The sequence below is a fragment of the Glycine max genome, chromosome 16, assembly GCF_000004515.6.
Source record: "Glycine max cultivar Williams 82 chromosome 16, Glycine_max_v4.0, whole genome shotgun sequence".
Taxonomy (NCBI): Eukaryota; Viridiplantae; Streptophyta; class Magnoliopsida; order Fabales; family Fabaceae; genus Glycine; species Glycine max.
In genome coordinates, this window is record NC_038252.2 from 10,540,719 (window position 1) to 10,561,875 (window position 21,157).

The following is a 21,157-nucleotide window of genomic DNA, read 5'->3' on the forward strand; positions in this document are numbered from 1 at the left end:
GTTATCTACAATAAGATTCACCGTACCGGAGATTTAGGCGTAGCAGTTTCATTTAAAATATCAGAGAAGTTTGTGAAAACATAGTAGAGGGTGTATTTATTTGCAACAACTTGTTTCTGAATCCTAAATATTAGCGTCAGGATGGGGATAATTGGGATCGAGAAAATGTTCTCTATGATTTATACCAGTATACTGAAATTTACATTTAGTATGAGAGTCAACCTAGTCTCTGTTTTGCTTATGTTTTGGAACTCATACATTATTATTATTATTATTATTATTATTATTATTATTATTATTATTATTATTATTTGAATACTCTATATTTTTAAATGTTTTAATTCATATTAAGACAAAATTATATTAGAATCAATTTTCCCTTTTGTCTATGATTTAAAATGATAATTTTAGTTTTGTAAATGACTGAGAACCATTGAATTTACATTCCAATCTGTAGGTCGCAAATGGATTAAAGTGAGCTGGCTTAAGGTTAAAAAAAGAGGTTATTACTTTGGGCATCCAGCATTTTTGTTGGGACACCCAGCAACGAAGGTGAAAAAACTAAAATGTCTTTCCCCATTTTTCCTACTAAAAACAAGAGTGACTCGTTTGTATGAGTTATTATTCATGGACCGTTTTCGTTATTCTTCTTTCCTTCTTCTTCCTCTTTCCTGTGTCGTTTCACTCCATTGGTGCTTCTTCTTCTTCCTTCGAGGGTGTTGGTCCTCCGTTTGTGATTTTTCTTATTGGTGGCTCCTAATCCCTTGCTACTGGCCTTGTCTTACTTATTTTTTGTGCATTGTGTTGCTACTCCTTCGTTGTTGTTGCTTTTTTGAATGAATGATTGTATTGTTTTGGATGTTGTTAATATTGGTTTGATGTTGTTGTTTGAAGAATGTCGTAGACAAAAATGATATTTGTTTGAAAAAATTTCATACGGATCAGTAATTTGTATGAATCATACAGATCAACAATCCATATGGGTTTTTTTGTTGAATAATTTTTTTTTCTAATATTTTTCTAAATTTGTTTTTTTTTTAATTTTTGTTTAGATTGTAAACATATATTTGTCAATTATTATTTAATTTGTTTGGTAGTGTAATATTATTTTGTAATGTTAGTGAAATTTTATAATTTTTTATGATTTATATGTTAAGTATTAATTTTATTTATAAAAAAATATATTAGTTATTACTAAGATTAGATTGTTGAAACTAAGATTAGATTAGATTGCTAAAATTAAGATTAGATTGATGAAACAATTAATTTTCATTATTGTTATATTATATTTGTTTAACTTTAAAAAAAATCGAAACAAATATTTAAAAGATATTAAATTTGTTACTTATGAAAAATATTGAAATATAATTTTTAATAGTACAATAAATTTGTCAATTAAAAAAATTATGAAACCAAAATTTAAAATTTAATTATTAATTATTATAATAAACATTAAAATATATAATTTCGTTAAACATGTAAATACATTATTCAATTAAATGTTTTGGTGCCACACTACTGATGGGACTATTTACTTTCTTTTTTTGTTTTGGAATCACCAGTTGGGTCAGCCCACATCTTCCTTAAGGTTTAATAATTGTTTGTAAAAATAATAATAATTTGGGCAACGTCATTTATTTTCTAAGGTCCATGTATACGGTTAGATATTTGTATATGTGTCTGTTTTGTTTTTTAATTTTATAAAGTGTTTTAATGATTGTAATTAGTATGTCGCTCATAATTAATTTATTCTTTATGTGTTTGAGATTAATTTAATTATATTAGTTTGCATGGATAATTTTCATTAATAATTATACATATAATAAATAATTAAATTAAATGGTTTAACACATATTTTTATAAATTATTTAGTGCATTTTAATGTGTTTAAATTATTTATTTAATTAGTTTATGTAGAAGCATATGTTATATGAAGTTTTGATGATGCAAAAGATGAATGCTTTTCAAGTTTGATCCAAGTCAAGAATCAAGAAATTCAAGAAGAACGATGAACTTAGTCTATAGGATGCCAAAAGAATTCTTTAGATGGGGTTGCAGGGGTTTAGCTAAGGATTAACTCTTTAAAAATATCTTACAAATCTTTTTAGTAGAACTATGTTTTTAAAGTAAGATGTTTTTTCTCTCTGGTAATCGATTAACAGAGGATGTAATTGATTACCAGTAGCTAAATGCTTTCTCAAAACAGTTTACAAGTCTTGAATTTGAATTTTAAACTGTGTAATCGATTACACAATAAATGTAATCGATTACAAGAAGTTAAATTTGTTTGTAAAAGCTTTTAGAAATTTTAATTTTAATTTTAAAAGCCTGTAATCGATTATAACAGTCATGTAATCGATTACTAGACACGAAAATTTCAAATAATCGATTACAACATTTATGTAATCAATTACCAGCAAAGAAATTTTAAAAATAACTCCCGAAAGTCACAACTGTTCAAAAAAGTTTCTGAATGGCCACCAAAGACCTATAAATAGGTGGCTTGGGGTACGAATTTATGGAGAGTTTCACTAAACCAAAGTGTCTTATCCTCTTAAAACAAGTCTTGGTCAAACATTTGCAAAATCAATAAGGATTCTTTTGTGATCTTCATATTGTAATATTCTTCTCTTCAAGAGAGAATTTATCTTCTTCATATTCAAGAGATTATTGTTCAAGAGACCGAGGGTCTCTTAAGTTATAAGGATTTCTGAACACAAGGGAATGGTGTCCCTGTGTGGTTCAGACTTTGTAAAAGGATTTTTACAAGATAGTGGAAATCTCAAGCGGATTATTTGGGGACTGGACGTAGGCATAGGACGTGCCCGAACTAGTATAAAAATCGAGTTTGCATTCTCTCTTTCCTTAAACTTCTTTTATTTATTACAGTTTATATTTTGCTTTAAAGAAGTTTATTTTGAATTATTTTTTGAGTAATTTATATTAAGGGTGCATTGTTAATCCAAAAGAGAGTTAAAATTTTAATTGGGGAAAGTTTTGTATCTTAATTTAACCCCCCTTCATAAGATACTGAACCGCTTGTTTAATAATGATATGCATATATTGCTTATTTATTTCCTGAATTTTATGTGATTTTATGATTATTGTACATGTAAAATAATATTTTATGCAATGTTATTCCATTATTTGCATTATTGAGAATGTTATGCAAATATTTATCTGTTTATTCGGAATTAATTGATGTTAAGTGATTAGTATAATTTAAATTATTAGAGAATAGCCACGACATTGTTAATTGATTAGGTTTATATATATATATATATATATATATATATATATATATATATATATATATATATATATATATATATATATATATATATAAAGTGTTGACATCACATTTAAAATATTAGTTGTGATTTATAATCTGCCCACAGGAATTTATTATATTTATATGACTAATTAGGATAAAATATCAAGTTATATTTCTTAATTTACCTCCAGGAATTTAGGAAAAGGGAACATAATTTGATAATTTTATCCTAATTTTGAATCTAATCTAGTAAGACTTTAGCCCACAAACAAGTTTTATGTTACTAGGTTCACAAACTAATACATGTTTTACATTGGTAAAACATAAAATTTTATTTAGTCTCAAATTATGAATAATGAGAATGTATGTTTGAACTTTGCAGTTAGTTAATCTACAAGTATTTCTAATATTAAGTGTGATATTCCCGAATTAATATGAGACAATTATAAGGTTTGGAGGGAAAGAATTCTCCTTCATTTAGGTTGGATGGATATTGACTATGCCATTAGGAAAAATGAACCACCGAGTATTAGTAAAACTAGCACTCCAAATGTTGTTGATCTTTATGAAAAATGGGAGAGATCTAATCACCTCTCTATGATGTTCATAAAAATCAATATATCTACTAGTATTCGTAGTTCTGTCGATCAGCATGAAAAGGTCAAGGATTGAAGGATCTTTTGAAGGCCATTGATGATCAATTTGTAACATCTGATAAGGTCTTTGCTAGCACCTTTATAATACAATTCTCATCCTCAAAGCTCCATGGGATAAGAGGAGTGTGTGATCACATCATGCGCATGAGAGATATAATGGCTCAGCTGAAAGCTTTGGAAGTTACCATGTCATATTCCTTCCTAGTATGCTACATTTTATGCACTATTCCTGTGCAATATGCCCCTTTCAAAATCTCTTATAACACATAAGGATAAGTGGTCAATTAATGAGCTATTGACTATGTGTGTTCAAGAAGAGGAAAGGTTAATAATGGAACAGGGTGAAAGGGTATATTTGATTGCTCAGGGAAAGAAGAAAGGAGATCAAGGCAAGATTCCTACTCAGTTGGTCATAAAGAAAGAATCAAAGTGTTTCTTTTGCAAAAAGAAAGGACACATGAAGAAAGACTGCTCAAAATTTAAGACCTGGCTTGACAAGAAAGGTACTCCATTTACTTTTGTTTGTTACAAATCTAATATGGTTAATGTTAATCATAACACATGGTGGATTGATCAGGGTATGGAAAACCTCAGGAGACTAGTGGGAAGTGAGCAGTACATCTATTTAAGAGGCAAGATGAGCTCACATGTGGAAGCCATTGGGACATGCAGTTTAGTTTTAAGCAACGGTTTTATTTTGTGTTTAGAAAAGACATTTTAAATTCCAAGCTTTTCTAAGATTTTGATTTTTGTATGAAGACTTGCACCATTGGGTTTTTTCTTTAAGTTTTTATTTTGGTTTTTCTTTAATTAATAAATCTGGAATTATTGGTTTCGAATCATTACTTGATGGCTTTACTTTATTGGATTGCAAAATGATGTTGCTTATAATTCTATGCATGTTACTATTGGGTTAAAATGATGTGTTGTGAATGAGGAATCCTTTATGTTGTGTCACTGAAGATTAGGACATATCTCTATCGAGAGAATTAAGAGATTAATAAATGAAGGAGTACTTATTGCTTTGGATTTTGCTGATTTTGAAACTTGTGTAGATTGCATTAAGGGTAAGCAAACTAACAAGTCTAAGAAGGGTGCAAAGAGGAACTCAAACCTATTAAAAATCATACACACTGATATTTGTTCTCCAAACATGGACTCAAGTGGCCCAAAATACTTTATCACTTTTATAGACGATTATTCGTGATACATGTATATCTACTTCATTCTACACATGAAGCTTTAGAAGCTTTTAAAGTTTTTAAGACCAAAATGGAGAAACAATGTGGAAAGCAAATTAAGATTGTGAGATTTGATAGAGGTAGAGAGTACTATGGTAGATACACGAAGAATGGACAAGCACCTAGTCCATTTGCGAAGTTTCTTCAAGAACATGGGCTTGTTGCTTAGTACACTATTGTCGCAACGTGCCCTTTTGCGGGCGAGCGAAGGCGAGGCTCACGGGTGCGTTTTCCAAAGGAGGAAACATGTGCGGAGTCGCCACCATCGTTTATTTGTGGAAAACGTCAGAAAAACCGAAGGAAACCGGTCGAAACGAAAATTCTAAGTTTGGGAGTTGTATTTACGTTTGAGGAAGGTATTAGCACCTCTCACGTTTGTCTTAAAGGACAACAGCCTATTTTTAGAATTGTGGAAATTGTGTTACCTTAACTTTATTTCTTTTTATTTTTTTGAGGTCGACAAAAGCGAGGCTCTTGCTCCTACGTACCCTCCATCAAAGAGGAAATCAGACCTATGTAGTTCTTTTTGAAAGGTGATCACTTAAAGGTGTTGGGCCTTTAAAAATGATCCATTTAACTTGGTAAGAAAAGCTGAGATAAAACTTTCAAATCCTATTTTTTGTGGACGAGCTTGACTAGGCGAATTGATTTTAGTCTTAGTTTCACTTTAGTTATTAGTCAATTCAATTAAGAATGAAAAAATCCCAAAGAGAAAACGTCCAATTGATTTTTCCGCATCATTTTACTAAAAGATATTTTTTATTATTATATTATTATTTTACCTCTTTTTTTATTTCCAACGTGGTTACGACACGACCGAACGGTCAGAATTCATTTTAACAAAAATTAACGGATGATACAATTCAAATAATCGGTGGAAATTTATTTTATTTTTAGATTAAGCAAGAAATGACTTAAATAAATGACTGAAGCACGTCAAAAGGGGGTATAGAAAGCGAATGAAAAACGAGAATAAAAATACATGAAACAAAATGTGGACCACCATGGGTACATAGAATGAATTGAAAAGCTCGGTTTGAGGTACTTACCCGTTGAAGACTGAAGAAAACGAAGAACGAATGATGAATGTTGAAGAACGGTCGAGAATCTTCGCGGAATTACTCACGGAAACGTTATGAAAGCGCCTCAGCTTGGATTTTCTTCACGGAAATAATTTTTCTCAGCAATTTCGAGAGAATAAGAGGTGCCAAGAAGGCTGAACCCCTTCTCCCTTCACTCCTCCCCCTATTTATAGCAAAATAGGGGAGGAGCTTGCCACCCAGCTCGCCCAGGCGAGCAAGGTTGCTTCCTCCAGAAGCAACAGCCTTCTGGAGGAAGAATCTGGAAGGCCCAAGTGGGCCTGATTGCTATTTGTACCCCCCCTTTTTACTAAATGCACCCCCTTTACCTTTTTTGGTAATTCTTTTTCCGTAACGTTACGAAATTTTATGAATTTCGTAACGATACTTATTTTCCTTCCGCAAGGTTTTGAATCCTTACGGATTATGTATTTACTCTTTTTCAGCTCTTGAAGAAGTTACGAAAACTTACGGATTGCGAAAAACACCTCCTTTCGATTTTCGTCACATTACGGAATTTTTACGGATCGCGTAAGCCTGCTTCCTTTTGATTTTCGGCACGTCTCAGGACTTCACATATTGTACAACAAAGGGTGCCAAGTATCTCGAAGTGGCCAATCAAAGGTTGTATATCATCAAATAATAATCCCCAGACGAAATTAGGGTATGACAACTATGTCTGGTTCTTCGGATCAGAATGGTTTGTTAGAAAGAAAAACCAAATTTTAATGGACATGGTGAGGAGTATGAGGAGTAATAGAAAACTTCCTCAATTCTTGTGGATTGAGGCACTAAAGACGACTGTGTATATATTAAATCGAGTACCAACCAAGGCTATCTCAATGACACTTTTTAAGTTATTCAAAGGTTGGAAACTGAGTTTGCGACATATACGTGTTTGGGAATGTCCATCTGAAGTGAGAATTTATAACCCCACAAGAAAAGAAACTAGACCCAATGACTATCAGTGGGTATTTTATTGGATATGCAGAAAGCTCCAAGGGTATAGATTCTATTGTCCATCACATAGCACTAGGATTGTGGAATCGAGAAATGCAAAATTTCTTGAGAATGACTTGGTTAGTGGGAGTGGCCAATCTCAGGATATTACTTATGAAAATGATCACTATGAAGCTCAAACCTCTAGCTCCAATGATAGATTAATTGTCAGTCGCACCCCTTAAGTTCAAATGGATGTTAGACAACCAATGATTGAAATTCCACAAATTTTTGAAAATGATCTTTTAGATCAAGTTGCTGATGAGGAACAACAAGTTCCTTAAGAAGATCACGAAGCAACATTAAGAAGATATACTAGAGTAAAAAAGCCATCATTTCCTAGTGATTATATGGTGTATCTACAAGAACCAGACTACAACATTGGAGCCATAAATGAACCTAAATCATTTTCATAGGCCATGAGTTCTAAGGAATCAAACTTATGGTACAATGCTATGATAGATGAAATGGATTCTATGACATCTAACCAAGTATGGTATCTTGTCGAGTTGCCTAATAGTGTAAAAGCCATTGGATGTAGATGTATCTTTAAAACAAAGAAAGACTCATAAGGCAACATTGAGAGACATAAGGCAAGACTTGTTGCCAAAGGGTTCACTCAAAGAGAAGGAATCGACTATACAGAGACATTTTCTCCTGTATCTAAGAAAGATTATTCCTGAGTAATTATGGCATTAGTAGCTTATTTTGACTTTGAGTTACATTCGATGGATGTGAAAACATAATTTCTTAACAGTCATCTAGATGAAGAGGTTTACATGAAACAATATGAAGGATTCTCCTCTAGTGATAGTTAGCACTTAGTATACAAGCTTAATAAATCCATCTATGGATTGAAACAAGCCTCCCACCAATGGTATTTAAAATTTTATGAGGTTATCACTTCATTTGTTTTTGAAGAGAACATCATGGATCAATGTATATAGCAGAAGGCCAACGAGAGTAACATTTGTTTTCTTGTGTTATACGTGGATGATATTTTGCTTGCAACTAATGATAATAATTTGCTATATCAGGTGAAATTTTCTCTTGAAGAACTTTGATATGAAGGATATGGGATAGACATCTTATGTCATTGGCATTAAGATATATAGGGAAAGGTCTTAGGGCATTTTAGGTTTGTCTCAAGAGACCTATATTAACAAAGTTTTAGAGAGATTTAACATGAAAGATTGTTCACCAAGTGTAGCTCCCATTGTGAAGGATGACAAACTCGATTTGAGTCAGTGCCTGAAAAATGATTTTGAGCGGGAACACATGAAGAATATTCATTATGCTTCAGTTGTTGGAAGCCTTATGTATGCTCAGGTTTGCACCAGACCTGACATTGCATATAATGTTAGAGTTTTGGGAAGATATCAGAGTAATGCAGGTATTGACCACTGGAAAGCTAAAAAAAAGTGATGATATATCTTCAAGTAATAAAGGATTACATGCTCATGTATAGAAAAACTGATCGTTTGGAAGTGATTGACTACTCTGATTCAACTATGTTGGTTGTGTTGATTCAAAAAAATCAACATCTAGTTATATTTTTATGCTAGTTGGTGGAGCTGTATCTTGGAGAAGTGCCAAGCAAACCTTGATTGCTACTTCGACTATGAAGGCTGAGTTCATTTCCTATTTTGAGGCTACCTCAAATGGTGTATGGTTGAAGAGTTTAATGTCTGGACTTAGAGTTGTGGACTCTATTTCTAGGCCATAGAAGTTGTACTGTGACAACTCTGCTATGATATTCATGGCTAAAAACAACAAAAGTAGAAGTCAAAGTAAGCATATCGACATCAAGTACTTAGCCATAAGAGAATGTGTTAAAGAAAAGAAAGTGGTCTTTGAACACATTAGCACTGAGTTGATGATTTCCGATCGTTTGACTAAAGGCATGCCACCAAAGAATTTTAAGGATCATGTAGTACGAATGATACTTGGTTCCATGATATGATTTCATTGTAGTATAATTGTTATTTTTGAAACCCTTTTTTAGTTTGATGTTTTCTCATATGGTTTTGTGCATACATTCATTTATTTAGAGAAACATCATTAAGTTTAGATCTAGAATAAATATATGGTTTATTCATAAAGTTGAGAACTGACATTTATAGACTTGATATGTTGTGCTACATGGAAGATAATACTCGCTATTAGAGGACCTATCGTCATGACTCATATATTTTGTTTCTTGTTATGACTAATGTTGGGTTAAATGGACCAAGTGGGAGAATGTTGCAATTTTTCAATTTTTCTGTTCCTTTTTCTCAAACTGTTTTTTGTTGCAATTTTTATGGGAAGTGTATTTCTGAACATGGCCCATTTTCTGCCCATATTCAACCCATTTGTGCAACAACTCATGATCTTAAAAATAATACCCATGTTTTGATTAGCTTTGTGATGGACAAAGATCTATAAATAGAACAAGGTGCTCTCAGTTTTGATTACCAAACTCACTATTCTCTTAAGATAAAACACACCTTTGAGTTTGAGTGAGTAAGGGTCTAGAAAGCTAAAATTGCGAAGGCTGGAGAAGGTTTATAGCATTGGCTGGAGGTAGGTACCTCTAAAAATTATTTTTTTCTTCTTTGCTTCCGTTGTTCGGTTTGAATGTGTTGCTCATGGTTTAGACCAGTATAATTTTACAGAAAATTTTTTTTTGGAAGAAGGCCCCTTATTGTACTTGATGATGTGACCGATGTTAAGCAATTGGAAGCCCTATCTTTAAATTGTGAATGGACTGGTGCAGGATGTGTGTTCATCATTATAACCAGAGATGTGTGCCTTTATCTCGTTTAATAATTGATAAAATGAATTTCAACCGATCATTTGTGTTGTAATCTCGTTTAATCACTGTTAAAATAATATCCAACCGATCATTCACGCTATAACCTCGGTTAACTCGAAAAAAGAAAAATAATAATAAAATCAAAATATCTTGAAAAAAAATAATAAAAAAATAATAAAAAATATATTTGAATAAAGTAATCAAAAAAATCAATCGGACATTTTTCTTTGAAAGTTTCCTTGAATGAATTGACTAATAACCAAAGTGAAAGTAAGGCTAAAATCAACTCAAAATTAAGTTGTGTCTGCAAAAATCACTAAAATCGTTTTAAGGTCCAACGCCTTAAGCGGTCCTCTTTGCTTTTATCGGTTAACATGGACCGTTCAAAAGCATAAAATCAACACACCACTTTACCGCTTTTCGCAAGAACTACATAGGTCTGAGTTCATCATCGCAATTGAGGATACGTAGGAGCAAAAACCCCACTTTTGTCGACCCCAAAAGAGATCGTTCAAGGTCCAACGCCTTAACGTTTCTCACCCAAAAGAGATTGTTCAAGGTACAACGCCTTAACGTTTCTCTCTTTTCCAAAATCGGCAAGAACTACGTAGGTCTGAGTTCCTCACCACAAATCGAGGATACGTAGGAGCAAAAGCCCCGCTTTTGTCGACCAACCCTTTTCAAAAACCAAGAGATCATTAATGGTCCAATGCCTTAACGTTTTTCTTCTTTAGCAACCAAGAGATCGTTAATGGTCCAACGCCTTAACGTTTCTCTCCTTTCAAAAACAAGAGATTGTTAATGGTCAAATGCCTTAACATTTCTCTCCTTTCAAAAACAAGAGATCATTAATGGTCGAACACCTTAACGTTTCTCTTCTTTCAAAATCAAAAGATTGTTTAATGGTCCAACGCCTTAAATGACCTTTGTTCAGTTAAAATCTAACTTGCAAAAAAAGATAAAAACAAATTAACCAGCGTTTAGTTCTTAAAGAACTACGTAGGTCTGATTTCTTCATTGCAATTGGGGAATACGTAGGAGCGAGGAAAACACCATTGTCGACCACAAAAAGTAAAAAACATAAAAAGCACAAAAGATAAAAAACATAAAAAAGGGAAATAAAAACAAAGCGAAGTCATGATATTGCACATTTGATTAAAGGCTGTCGTCCTTTGTGGCGGACGCGTGGGGTGCTAATACCCTCCCCGTGCGTAAATACAACTCCGAACCTTTCACGATTAAAGTTCGTAAACTGCATTTTTGGTTTTTCCGACGTTTTCCTCGAATAAATGTTGGTGGCGACTCCGCGCATTTTCCTCCCTTGGAAGATGCATCTCGTGAGCCTTGCGTCACCTTCCCGCCGAAGGGTAGGTTGCGACAATATATTAACAATGACAGTAACATATATTCACTTATACTAGGTTTCTATCACAAACCAACAATGGCAGTAACATATATTAACTTATATATGACTTACTGAGTCAAATCCTTGAAGAGTAGCCAATGCAGTTGAATTTTCTACTCCAAGATAACTTTGTAAAAACCAGTCAATAGTTAATAGCATAAATACTAGATAGAGTTGCTGAAAGTAATTAAGCAGACTACTGTGGTATGAGCAGGTATATTCGGAAACAATAGCTCACCTAGATGGAAAAGGCTAATAAGAAGAAAAATGAAGGTAGTAGCTATATATAGTATCTAAAAACAAGGCGGTGCAATAATTAGGGGGAATGGAAAGGAAAAGTGGGAGTGGTTTGATGGGTTTGTGTTTGGTTGCGGCTTTGGAAATGGAAATTGAAATGATGGAGTGAGGAGCTGAAACTAGTGAGTGTGTCTGAGACATTCAGAGATGGGGATTAATCACTCTCTCACTAGTAGCAAGCAAAGCATATGGGGGAGATAAAATGAATGAGAGAAAGCTAAGGGGTGTTGGTTTAATATGGGACAAAGTGAGGTTGACTAAGTGTGTGTGTGTGTGTGTGTGATTAGGGTTTATGTGTGTGTGTGTGTGTGTGTGTGTGTGTGTGTGTGTGTGTGTGTGTGTGTGTCATAAGGGTGTGTGTGTGTATTTGTCATGAGGGTGTGTGTGATGAGGGTGATGAGGGTGTGTGTGTGTGTGTGTGTGTTATTAGGGTTTGTGTGTGTGTGTGTGTGTCATGAAGGTGTGCGTGAGTGTTTATGATCAGGGTGTGTGTGTGTGAGATTAGGGTTTGTGTGTGTGTGTATTTGTCATGAGGGTGTGTGATGAGGGTGTGTGTGTGTGTGTGTGCAACGGCACCCCGTGTTACGAGTGACTTTTGTGGCCAACATTCCATCAAAAGTTTAACTCAATTAACTAAAATGATACTTCAACAATATTCCAAAGAAATAATTATAAATTGTGACATAATTTAGAAACAACTGGAAGCATAAGAATACTAAGTACATTTAACATTCAGAAAACTATATGCTACAAACTACTATGCTCTAGCAAGTGGACGAGTAATTGGATTTCAGACTTTCTGCCTCTATTGAATTTCAGCACAAAGTAGGTGGGCTATTTGTTAGCAATTGAGAAAGAGACATATATAGGTAACATAAATTAATTAGCTTTTAATCCCATAAGGGTTTTTTGATCAAATTGATTTCATTAGTGAAGATGGAGTTTAAGTAATTAACAAAGTGGTATATGGGGGTTACTTTCTAGATATATGTGGCTTTGCACAACTGTATAAGGTCCCGATTATGTATGAAATTAATCTCTCTTTCCAAAAAGCATTCGAATATCTCTCTCTACCTAGTTAGCTGGATGTATAGACTAGAGTACAAAATGACTTGTTTTTATGATGCAGGCTAAGAATTTTCTAGCATGTAGGAGGGAATTCGAGCCATGTTACTCAATTTAATTGACAAAACTTTAGCTACCACACGAGTTATGTTTTTTACTGGACTTAGATATCTCATAATTGAAAATGACCTGCTGGTACACAATTTAAAATGTTCTAACCAACATAAACAAAATTAGTTTTATTAATGATTATCCTAAAAACTAATTAGTGGGGTACTAGAACAAGTTTAGCCTAAGAAGAAAAAAAAATGGAGTGCCACCAAAGACAAACCTTAAGGCAATCCATACTACTAATTAGCTTTGGACAGCTTCTGCAATTCAGGTGTGTGTGTGTGTGTGTGTGTGTGTGTGGTTGTGTGTGTGTTTGTGTCCAATGATGAAAGATTAGATCGTCCATACTTAATAATGAACCCCTGGAGAAGCTTAGGAAAGGTTTAGATACTTGCCTAGGAAAACTCCCACTCATGGTTTTGATGAAGCTCTCAAAATCAATGTGTTTCTAGGGGGATTGAGATCTCAAAGTGAGCTTATGCTTGATGCTTCAACTAGTGGGAAAATCTCTCTCAAGACTCCAAGAGAAGCTATAGAGATCATTGAGAACATGGCTACCAATGCTAATGAATTTAAAAGTGAGAGCCATGGTTCCATCAAAGAGACTAATTGAAGTAAATACCCAAGATGACCTCTTAGCACAACAAAAATTGCTCACTAGGAAAATTGAAGAGCTTACACAACAAATCATTGATCTTCCTCAGCACTTCAAGTTGCAATCAACAACCTCTATTCCCAAATTTAAATGTTTTGTTTGTGAATCTTGTTGAGGATGCCATACAACAAATGAGTGTGCTATGATTCAAGAGGAAGTTCAGTACATGAATAACAAAGGTGAAGGAACTACAACAACTACAACCACCAAGGATACAAACCTCATCCTAGCATAGGACAAGATCTAGATCAAAGGAGTAGTTCCAATGCCATGCTATGCACAAAACCTTCATGAGAAGACAAGCAAGTTGGTGGAAACCTCCAATTTTCCAACCACTAGATTATGGAAGCCTCCATTAGAAGCTTGGAGTTCCAAGTAGACCAATTGGCAAAGCAGCTAGCTGAGAAAAACCCTACATTTTCACTTTGTTTGTCATCTCATCTCCATTTCTCATTGTCACTTTTTCCCTTTCCTGTTTAAGTAAGTCTATTATATGTTTTAAAGTAGTTTATAGTTTTCATACCCTAATTTTGTTCGGGGACTATTGTTTGTGGATCTTTTGATCCTCGCTAGTTGACTTGTGGTGTTAAAGGCCAGTTATAGTGCGAAACAGATGATCATTCAATGTTTTGATCAATAATACAAAAATACCCAAAATGGAGGGCAAAAGGGTCATTTTAAGGATTTTTCTGAACCTTGGCTTGCCCAGGCTAGCCTCTGGCTCGCCTGGGCCACCAAATAACTTCATGGTGAAGTAAACAGCTCGCTTGGGCGAGCTTTCATGACCCCAAATGCCTTGTTTTCCTATAAATAGGCATGAAGAGGGGTTGAGAGGAAGGTTCTAAGGTCCAAAAGTGAAATAATTGAGAGAAAGAAGAGAGAAGAAATAGAAAGAAGAGAAAACGAAGCTGAAATGCTGATGAATCACAACCGTGATCAACTTCTACATTGTTCTTCATTCGTCATCCGATTAGTTTTTGTTTTAAGGATCTAAATGCGATCTATGCACCCTTAGGGGTGCTCCTTCTTGTTTTGTGCATCTCCATCTCCTTCTTCTATTATCGGTAATCGCTTTTCTTTTGTAAAGTAAGTTTTAACCGATCATTTGTGCCACAAGTTCTCTTTAAAAAAAATTGAAGGTTAATAAACAAAATCAAGATACAACCAACTCATAACCAATTTCTTTTTATCAAATACTGCTTGAGATTGTTTTAAGGTCCAACGCCTTAATGATTCTCTTCGCTTTTCAAAAAGGCAAAACATCATTTTGAGGTGCAATGCCTTAAAAAACTTTTGTTCACAATTAAAATCAATCTTTCAAAAAAAGATAATATCAATGTAACACACAAAATTTTCAGACTTAAAGAACTACATAGGTCTGAATTCCTCATAGCACCTGAGGATACATAGGAGCGAGGGAAACACCGTTGTCGACCCCAAAAAAAATAATAAACATAAAAAGGGAAAATACATAATGTTGATGTCATGTTCTGCACACTCGATTAAAGGTTGTCGTCCTTTGTGACAGGTGCGTAGGGTGCTAATACCTTCCCCATGTGTAAACAAATCCCAAACCCTTATTTTCAAAACTCACAAACCCCTTTTTGGTTTTTCTAAAGTTTTCCTCAAATAAACATTGGTGGCAACTCTATGTGTTTTCTCCCTTGGAGACAAACGCGTTGGCCTATTTATTTTGGCCTTTTCGCACCCCTGTCGAAGGGTAGGTTGCGACAATAGTTCTTTTAATTTAAAAGATGAATATTTGATAAATTTTCGAAAACAAGTTGTGAATAGGTTGTTGATTACATTGCTTAGAGTTAGGTTTTATTATTTGCAATTATTTACCTTTTCAGAACTCTAGGGTAAGAATTAGGAGTCTTAAACCCTAGAATGGTAGATAGGCTAGTTTCAGAAGCTTTGTAGTTGATGGTTGTACATAATGTGCTTGTTAATGTTGGTTTTTGAAATTTTTGTGATTGCTTTTGCATAATCACATCTGAAATGCTCTTGCCATGGCAAGAGCTTACAAAATAAGGTGAGTTAGTGTGTTTGTATGTAAATGTTGCTTGTGATGTTGTAGAGTAGTTCCCTAGAGTAATATTGTGTTTTTTTAATAATAAAGTATAAAATAGCAATTTTGTTCAATTTTTCCTTCTTCCCATGCCTTACATGTCACTTCTCAGTTAGGCACAATGTATGCATTCGTTGTAGCAAAACCAAGCTCACTACAATGATCCTATCGAGTTCCTAAAATTTGATCCCAAGTTTGGGGTCACTATGGCAACCCATGCTAGTGCCTAGGTCAAATGAACCACAAAGGATGAGAAATATTTAGGGGTTAATTTCTCCATGGCAAGATTTCATCTCGCTAAGACAAAATGACTTCTTAAGACTTTTTTTGCTTTCAGGGTCCATTTTGCTATAGCGAGGCTAGCCATTGCCAAAGCAAAACGACTTCCAAGTGCTATTTCAACTCGAGGGGTCTAATTTGCAATGGCAAATGTATGCTTCACCATGGCGGATGCACTTCCAAAAGTTTTGATGCGCTTCAGGGGTCTCACTAGGGCAAAATGACCCATCTAATGCAAAACATGTCATTTTCCACTTCTTTCTGACTAGTCTTTCATTGCTCTTTCTTCTCGAACAAGCTATAATATGTATATTCTTTTGTTGTGTATAATTTTGCAGATGGAAAGAATAAACAATCAGTCCTACAATAAGCAACCTCCCTCCAAGAAGAGAAAGCAACATGATGATGGTTCATTTCCAAACCCCCTTCTAAAAATCCTAAAGCTCAACAACAATAGATGCAACATGAGCCTACTAATGAAATTGAGAGGTTTTCAATAAGTATGTTGTATTGGATCAAGTGGCCTCAGAATAATTAAGAAGGGGGGTTGAATTAATTATGAACGTGTCTTACTAATTAAAAATCTATCCTTCTTAATGTTACTAGATTCAAATAGGCTTTTACTACTAAGTTAAGAAAGTAAAGAACAAAAATAGAAACTTAACCAAAAGTAAAAGCGATAATTAAAAGTACACAACGGAAATTAAAGAGTATAGGGAAGAAGAAGACAAACACAAGATTTATACTGGTTCGGCCACAAACCGTGCCTACATTCAGTCCCCAAGCAACCTGCGGTTCTTGAGATTTTTTTCAACCTTGTAAAATCCTTTACAAGCCAAAGATCCAATAGGGATGTACCCTCCCTTGTTTTCTTTGAAAAACCAAGTGGATGTACCCTCCACTTGAACTGATCCATAAGAGATGTACCCTCTCTTGTTCTCAGTATAACAATCCCCAAGTAGATGTACCCTCTACTTGTACCACAAAGGATGTACCCTCCAATGTGTTGGGACAAAGAATTCTCAGGCGGTTAGTTCTTTGAATCTTTGTAAGGGGAAACAAAAGATATCTCAGGCAGTTAGTCCTTTGAAATCTTTTGCTTAAGGGGAAGGGAAGAATCAAAAGAATTCTCAGGTGGTTAGTCATTTGAATCTTTTGTAAGGGAGAAGAGAGACATAAAAGAATTCAGGCGGTTAGTCCTTCGTTCCTTTGGCAAAGGGAGAAGAGCAAGAAAAAGATGAATAGCACAAGTTTTTGATCAAAGAACTTTTCTTGGAAGAGAAAGTGTTGAACAAAAACTTTCAGAAAGATGAAGAGAAATGAATCATAAAATTTTGTAGAAAGATATTGAAAGATTGATTGAAAGATGTTGAGAGATGATGTAAAGATTGAAAGATAGATTATTCAAAGATGATTGATGATCGATGATTGATGATTGATGAAACTCATGTCATGGTCACATATTTATAATCTCTTGATGACTCAAGTCAAAGCTTGTGACTCTTGGCAATTTTTTTAAAACTAGTCACTTAAAAAAGTTGTGACTTTTGAAAAAAAATCTTCAAAAACAAGTCACTTGAAGAATTTTGACTTTTGGAAATGTATTTTTCGAAATCAGTCACTGGTAATCGATTACCATTAAGGTGTAATCGATTACACATCAATAGATGTGACTCTTCATTTTGAATTTTGAAAATTAAAACGTTTAGAAGCTCTGGTAATCGATTACAAGTATTGTGTAATCGATTACACAAGTTTAAAATGATTTAAAACTGTTTAAACACAAGTTGTAACTCTTGAAATTTGAAATCTTAATGTTTTAAAACACTGGTAATTGATTACTTCCTTCTGGTAATCGATTACCAGAGAGTAAAACTCTTTGGTAATGATTTTGTGAAAACTTCTTGTGCTACTCAATGTTTTTGAAAAACTTTTTTAGTACTTATCTTGATTGAGTCTTCTCTTGATTCTTGAATCTTGAGTCTTGAATCTTGATCTTGATTATTCTTGAATCTTGATTCTTGAAACTTTATTCTTGAATCTTGAATCTTTGGAATTTGCTTAACTCTTGATTCTTTGGCATCATCAAAATAACCTTGGAAGACATTGCTTCCACATGTTGTAACAAGGTACTATGTTAGCCTCAAGAAGGAGGTATATATTGAGAGGAAGGTAGAGCTCAAAGATGATGAGTTCACTGTGATTTAAAAATCTTTTAAAGATAGAGGATGGACCAAGCTAATGGAGCCATTTGTTTGTAGTGAACCCCTTGTTGGGAAGTACAATGCTAATTTCGTCCTTCAAGATGTTACAAAGAAAGAAAGTCTTGGGTCAAAGGAACAATTTCAAATATGACTTAGTGACCATCAACAATCTTCTTGGCTCAACCTAGACATTGAGGAAGGACAAACAATTTGGCTATAAGGAGTGGATAAACAGGGAAAAGAAGTAATGAGATAGAGCAGAAGGCTATGATTGCTAAAATGGAGGAATTTTTGTGCATTCCCAACAAGCATATATAAACAAACCCTTAAGGAAAACCCATGAGGTTGCACAAGAAAAATATAATGACTCTTGCTTAGTTTTGTAGTGTGTTTTTACTTGATAACATTGCTCCCAACAGCCACAAATCTAATATTCCAATGAAGAGGGTCCAACTCATATATTCAATTATTAATGGGCTCTCAATTGACATTGGCCAGACTCACTCTTAATAAATCTTTAGCATGACTATAAAGAAGAGTTCTCTTCTTGGTCTTCCAGCTCTAATAACTACTTTATGTGTGAGAAATGGATTGGGCATTACTGATGATTGGGCCCAAACTTTTGTTGATTTGCAGCCAACCATTGATGCTCGTTACATTTAGAAAAACTTATGGTAAGATGATAACTCCTTGCTAGGAATAAAACCTCCCCTTTCGAAACCATTGACTCTCCATGGGAAATTAAAAATGATGCATGGGGAGATGACCTCAGAGTTGGATGCCAACCACAAATCAAATATTTTCCTTTTTGAGAATTTAAGAGGTTTGGCCACACACTTAGCCCTTTTCTATCCATTTCCATCCTTGGAAGCAATTGTGTCTGCCATCAAGTTGTCTGATCATGCTGGGGACCAAGCAGCACAAGGCCAAAGAGTGGTTAGGTAGCCACATCGGAGGATGGAGCTAATGATGCTAATGGTGATACTGCTACAGAAGAGCCTATAGAGCCTAAGATCAAAATTTTTTTTGAGGGAATTGATATTGGTGGCAATAATGATAACCAAGAAGCTAATGAGCATATGGAGCCTACTACTAAAGTTGTACCTGTTGTAGATGTAGAGCCTAAAGAGGGTGAGCTTAATGATGTTGTGGTTAAGGAGAATAGTGCAAAAGGTATCATTGTTGTTGAAGTTGCTTCTAAGGAAATTGATGAAGTTGATAGCATTATTCGAAGTGTCATTTCTTCCATTGATTGAGAGACTATTGCTAGTATTAATGAAAAAGAAGCTGGAAAGTGTAAGGGAGCAACTGGTAACATTACTAAGGGTGTTATCAATGCAAAGAAAATGGAGGAGATTATTCAATGAATGATGTTGCTTCTCCCTTCTTCTCTTTCTCTCCCTTATCTCTTCTCTATCTCCTTTGATTTTGAACAATTTCATTTGATTTTGGACAATATTTTGTAGAATTTGGATAATTTTGTTGTGATTGTGAATGTTTTCAAGTTTGATTTTGTTGTTGTGTATGCTTTTAGTTAATTTTGTTTTTTTTTTACTTTTAATAAGTTCGCCACAGCAAGTGGTGAATTCACTACAACAATGTTTCGCCAAAGAGGAGGAGGATTATTCCACCAAGGCACCTAAAAGATTTTATTTGACCAAATCAAATAGTTAGGGGGAGTGTTGAGTTGGCTAGGTACTAGTGACCTTAGGGGACATGTTGTCTGCCATAATTTTGTTATTTGCATTATCTTTTTGTTATTTGTATTTTCTGATATTTTACGTTAGTTGTCTACACCATGCTATTGTTTTTAGATGCTATAAATCTTTTTAATCTTGTAATAAGGAAGTCAAGAAGAATTATCTAGTTTTCTGCCTTTCTTTTGTGTTAGGATGTCCCTAGTCTTCGAATTCTAGGAAAATTTACCTTTTATTTGTTAAGAACATACCAAAATGACTAATAAAAAGATAGCTACCTATCTAATATATGGTCTGGCAAAGCCAATTACAATGAGAATGGAACCATCACCTAAAGTGAGTGTGTAACCATTACCTGATATGGAAATGGATCCATCTCTTAATGTCTAAATAAAGCCATCAAAGAAGCCAAGGAAAAATATCATTACAAAAATTACAAATAAAATGAGCGTATGTTCTTGCTTGACACCTAGAATAAGGGTGTCAATAAGTTTTGATTGGACACTCATTTGTCTTCATATAGGGTTCAAGTGTTCTCTATCTAATATGATAGTGGAATATTTTTCTTGTATCACAATTGGCTTAGAGGTTTGTTTTTCTTATCTCATAATTATCTTAATTTCTATTGTTCATATTATTTGATGGGAGAAATTCAATGTCGAAAGCTATCTAGTTCTTTTATATTTCTGCAACATATTAAGTGTTTACTGTATATAAAGCAGCTCTCTTTATTTGAGGAACTAGTTGACTTCTTCGTTGTCTCCTTCTATTCAAATTTGGCTCAACAATATAATTAATATCTTTTAATTTTTCAAACTGGATTTGCTTCTCTTCTGCAAGTTCTCTTTCTTCCCCCTTACAGATCTATTTGATATGGTTGGTTTATTAATGAACTTTGAATTGCACGTTTGTAATTTGACAATGATAATTCTATTCTAATCAATAGTCCTTATCATGTTTAATAAAGAGTTATTCTTCATATATCTCCTTCCTTCCATAATATTGAATGTTGAGTAGAAAATTTTATATTATGTATGATTTGTAGAAACTGTTGTGGTTCCAAATATTTTTTAATGTTCGTTGGCCCTTTTAACAGATTCAGGTGAAAAAGAAATGGTTCTTCAAAATCTTTTTAATCTTCATGCTGTCTGGAGTGATGAGCATTTTTATTTCAACATTTGTTATTACAGGAAGCAATTATTAAACTTATACCTTTTTGTTTTTCTTGAAATTTTTTATAGTACTATCACTATGTGTTCTTACCAAAATCCGGAATCGTGACATGTCAAGGTGGACGTGATTGAGTGGGTCCCAAACTTCACACGTC

General features: G+C 34.0%; 1 protein-coding gene across 1 annotated transcript in view; it reads left to right on the forward strand.

The window, feature by feature from the left end:
• Positions 1 to 19,389, forward strand: part of LOC100814770 (uncharacterized) — a 42,884-nt gene extending 23,495 nt beyond the window's left edge. The window contains exons 2-3 of the mRNA XM_026126085.1: positions 16,268 to 16,337; positions 19,127 to 19,389. Coding sequence (XP_025981870.1) covers positions 16,268 to 16,337; positions 19,127 to 19,389 — 333 coding nt within the window. The remainder of the gene's footprint in view (positions 1 to 16,267; positions 16,338 to 19,126) is intronic.
• The last annotated feature ends 1,768 nt before the right edge of the window (positions 19,390 to 21,157 follow it).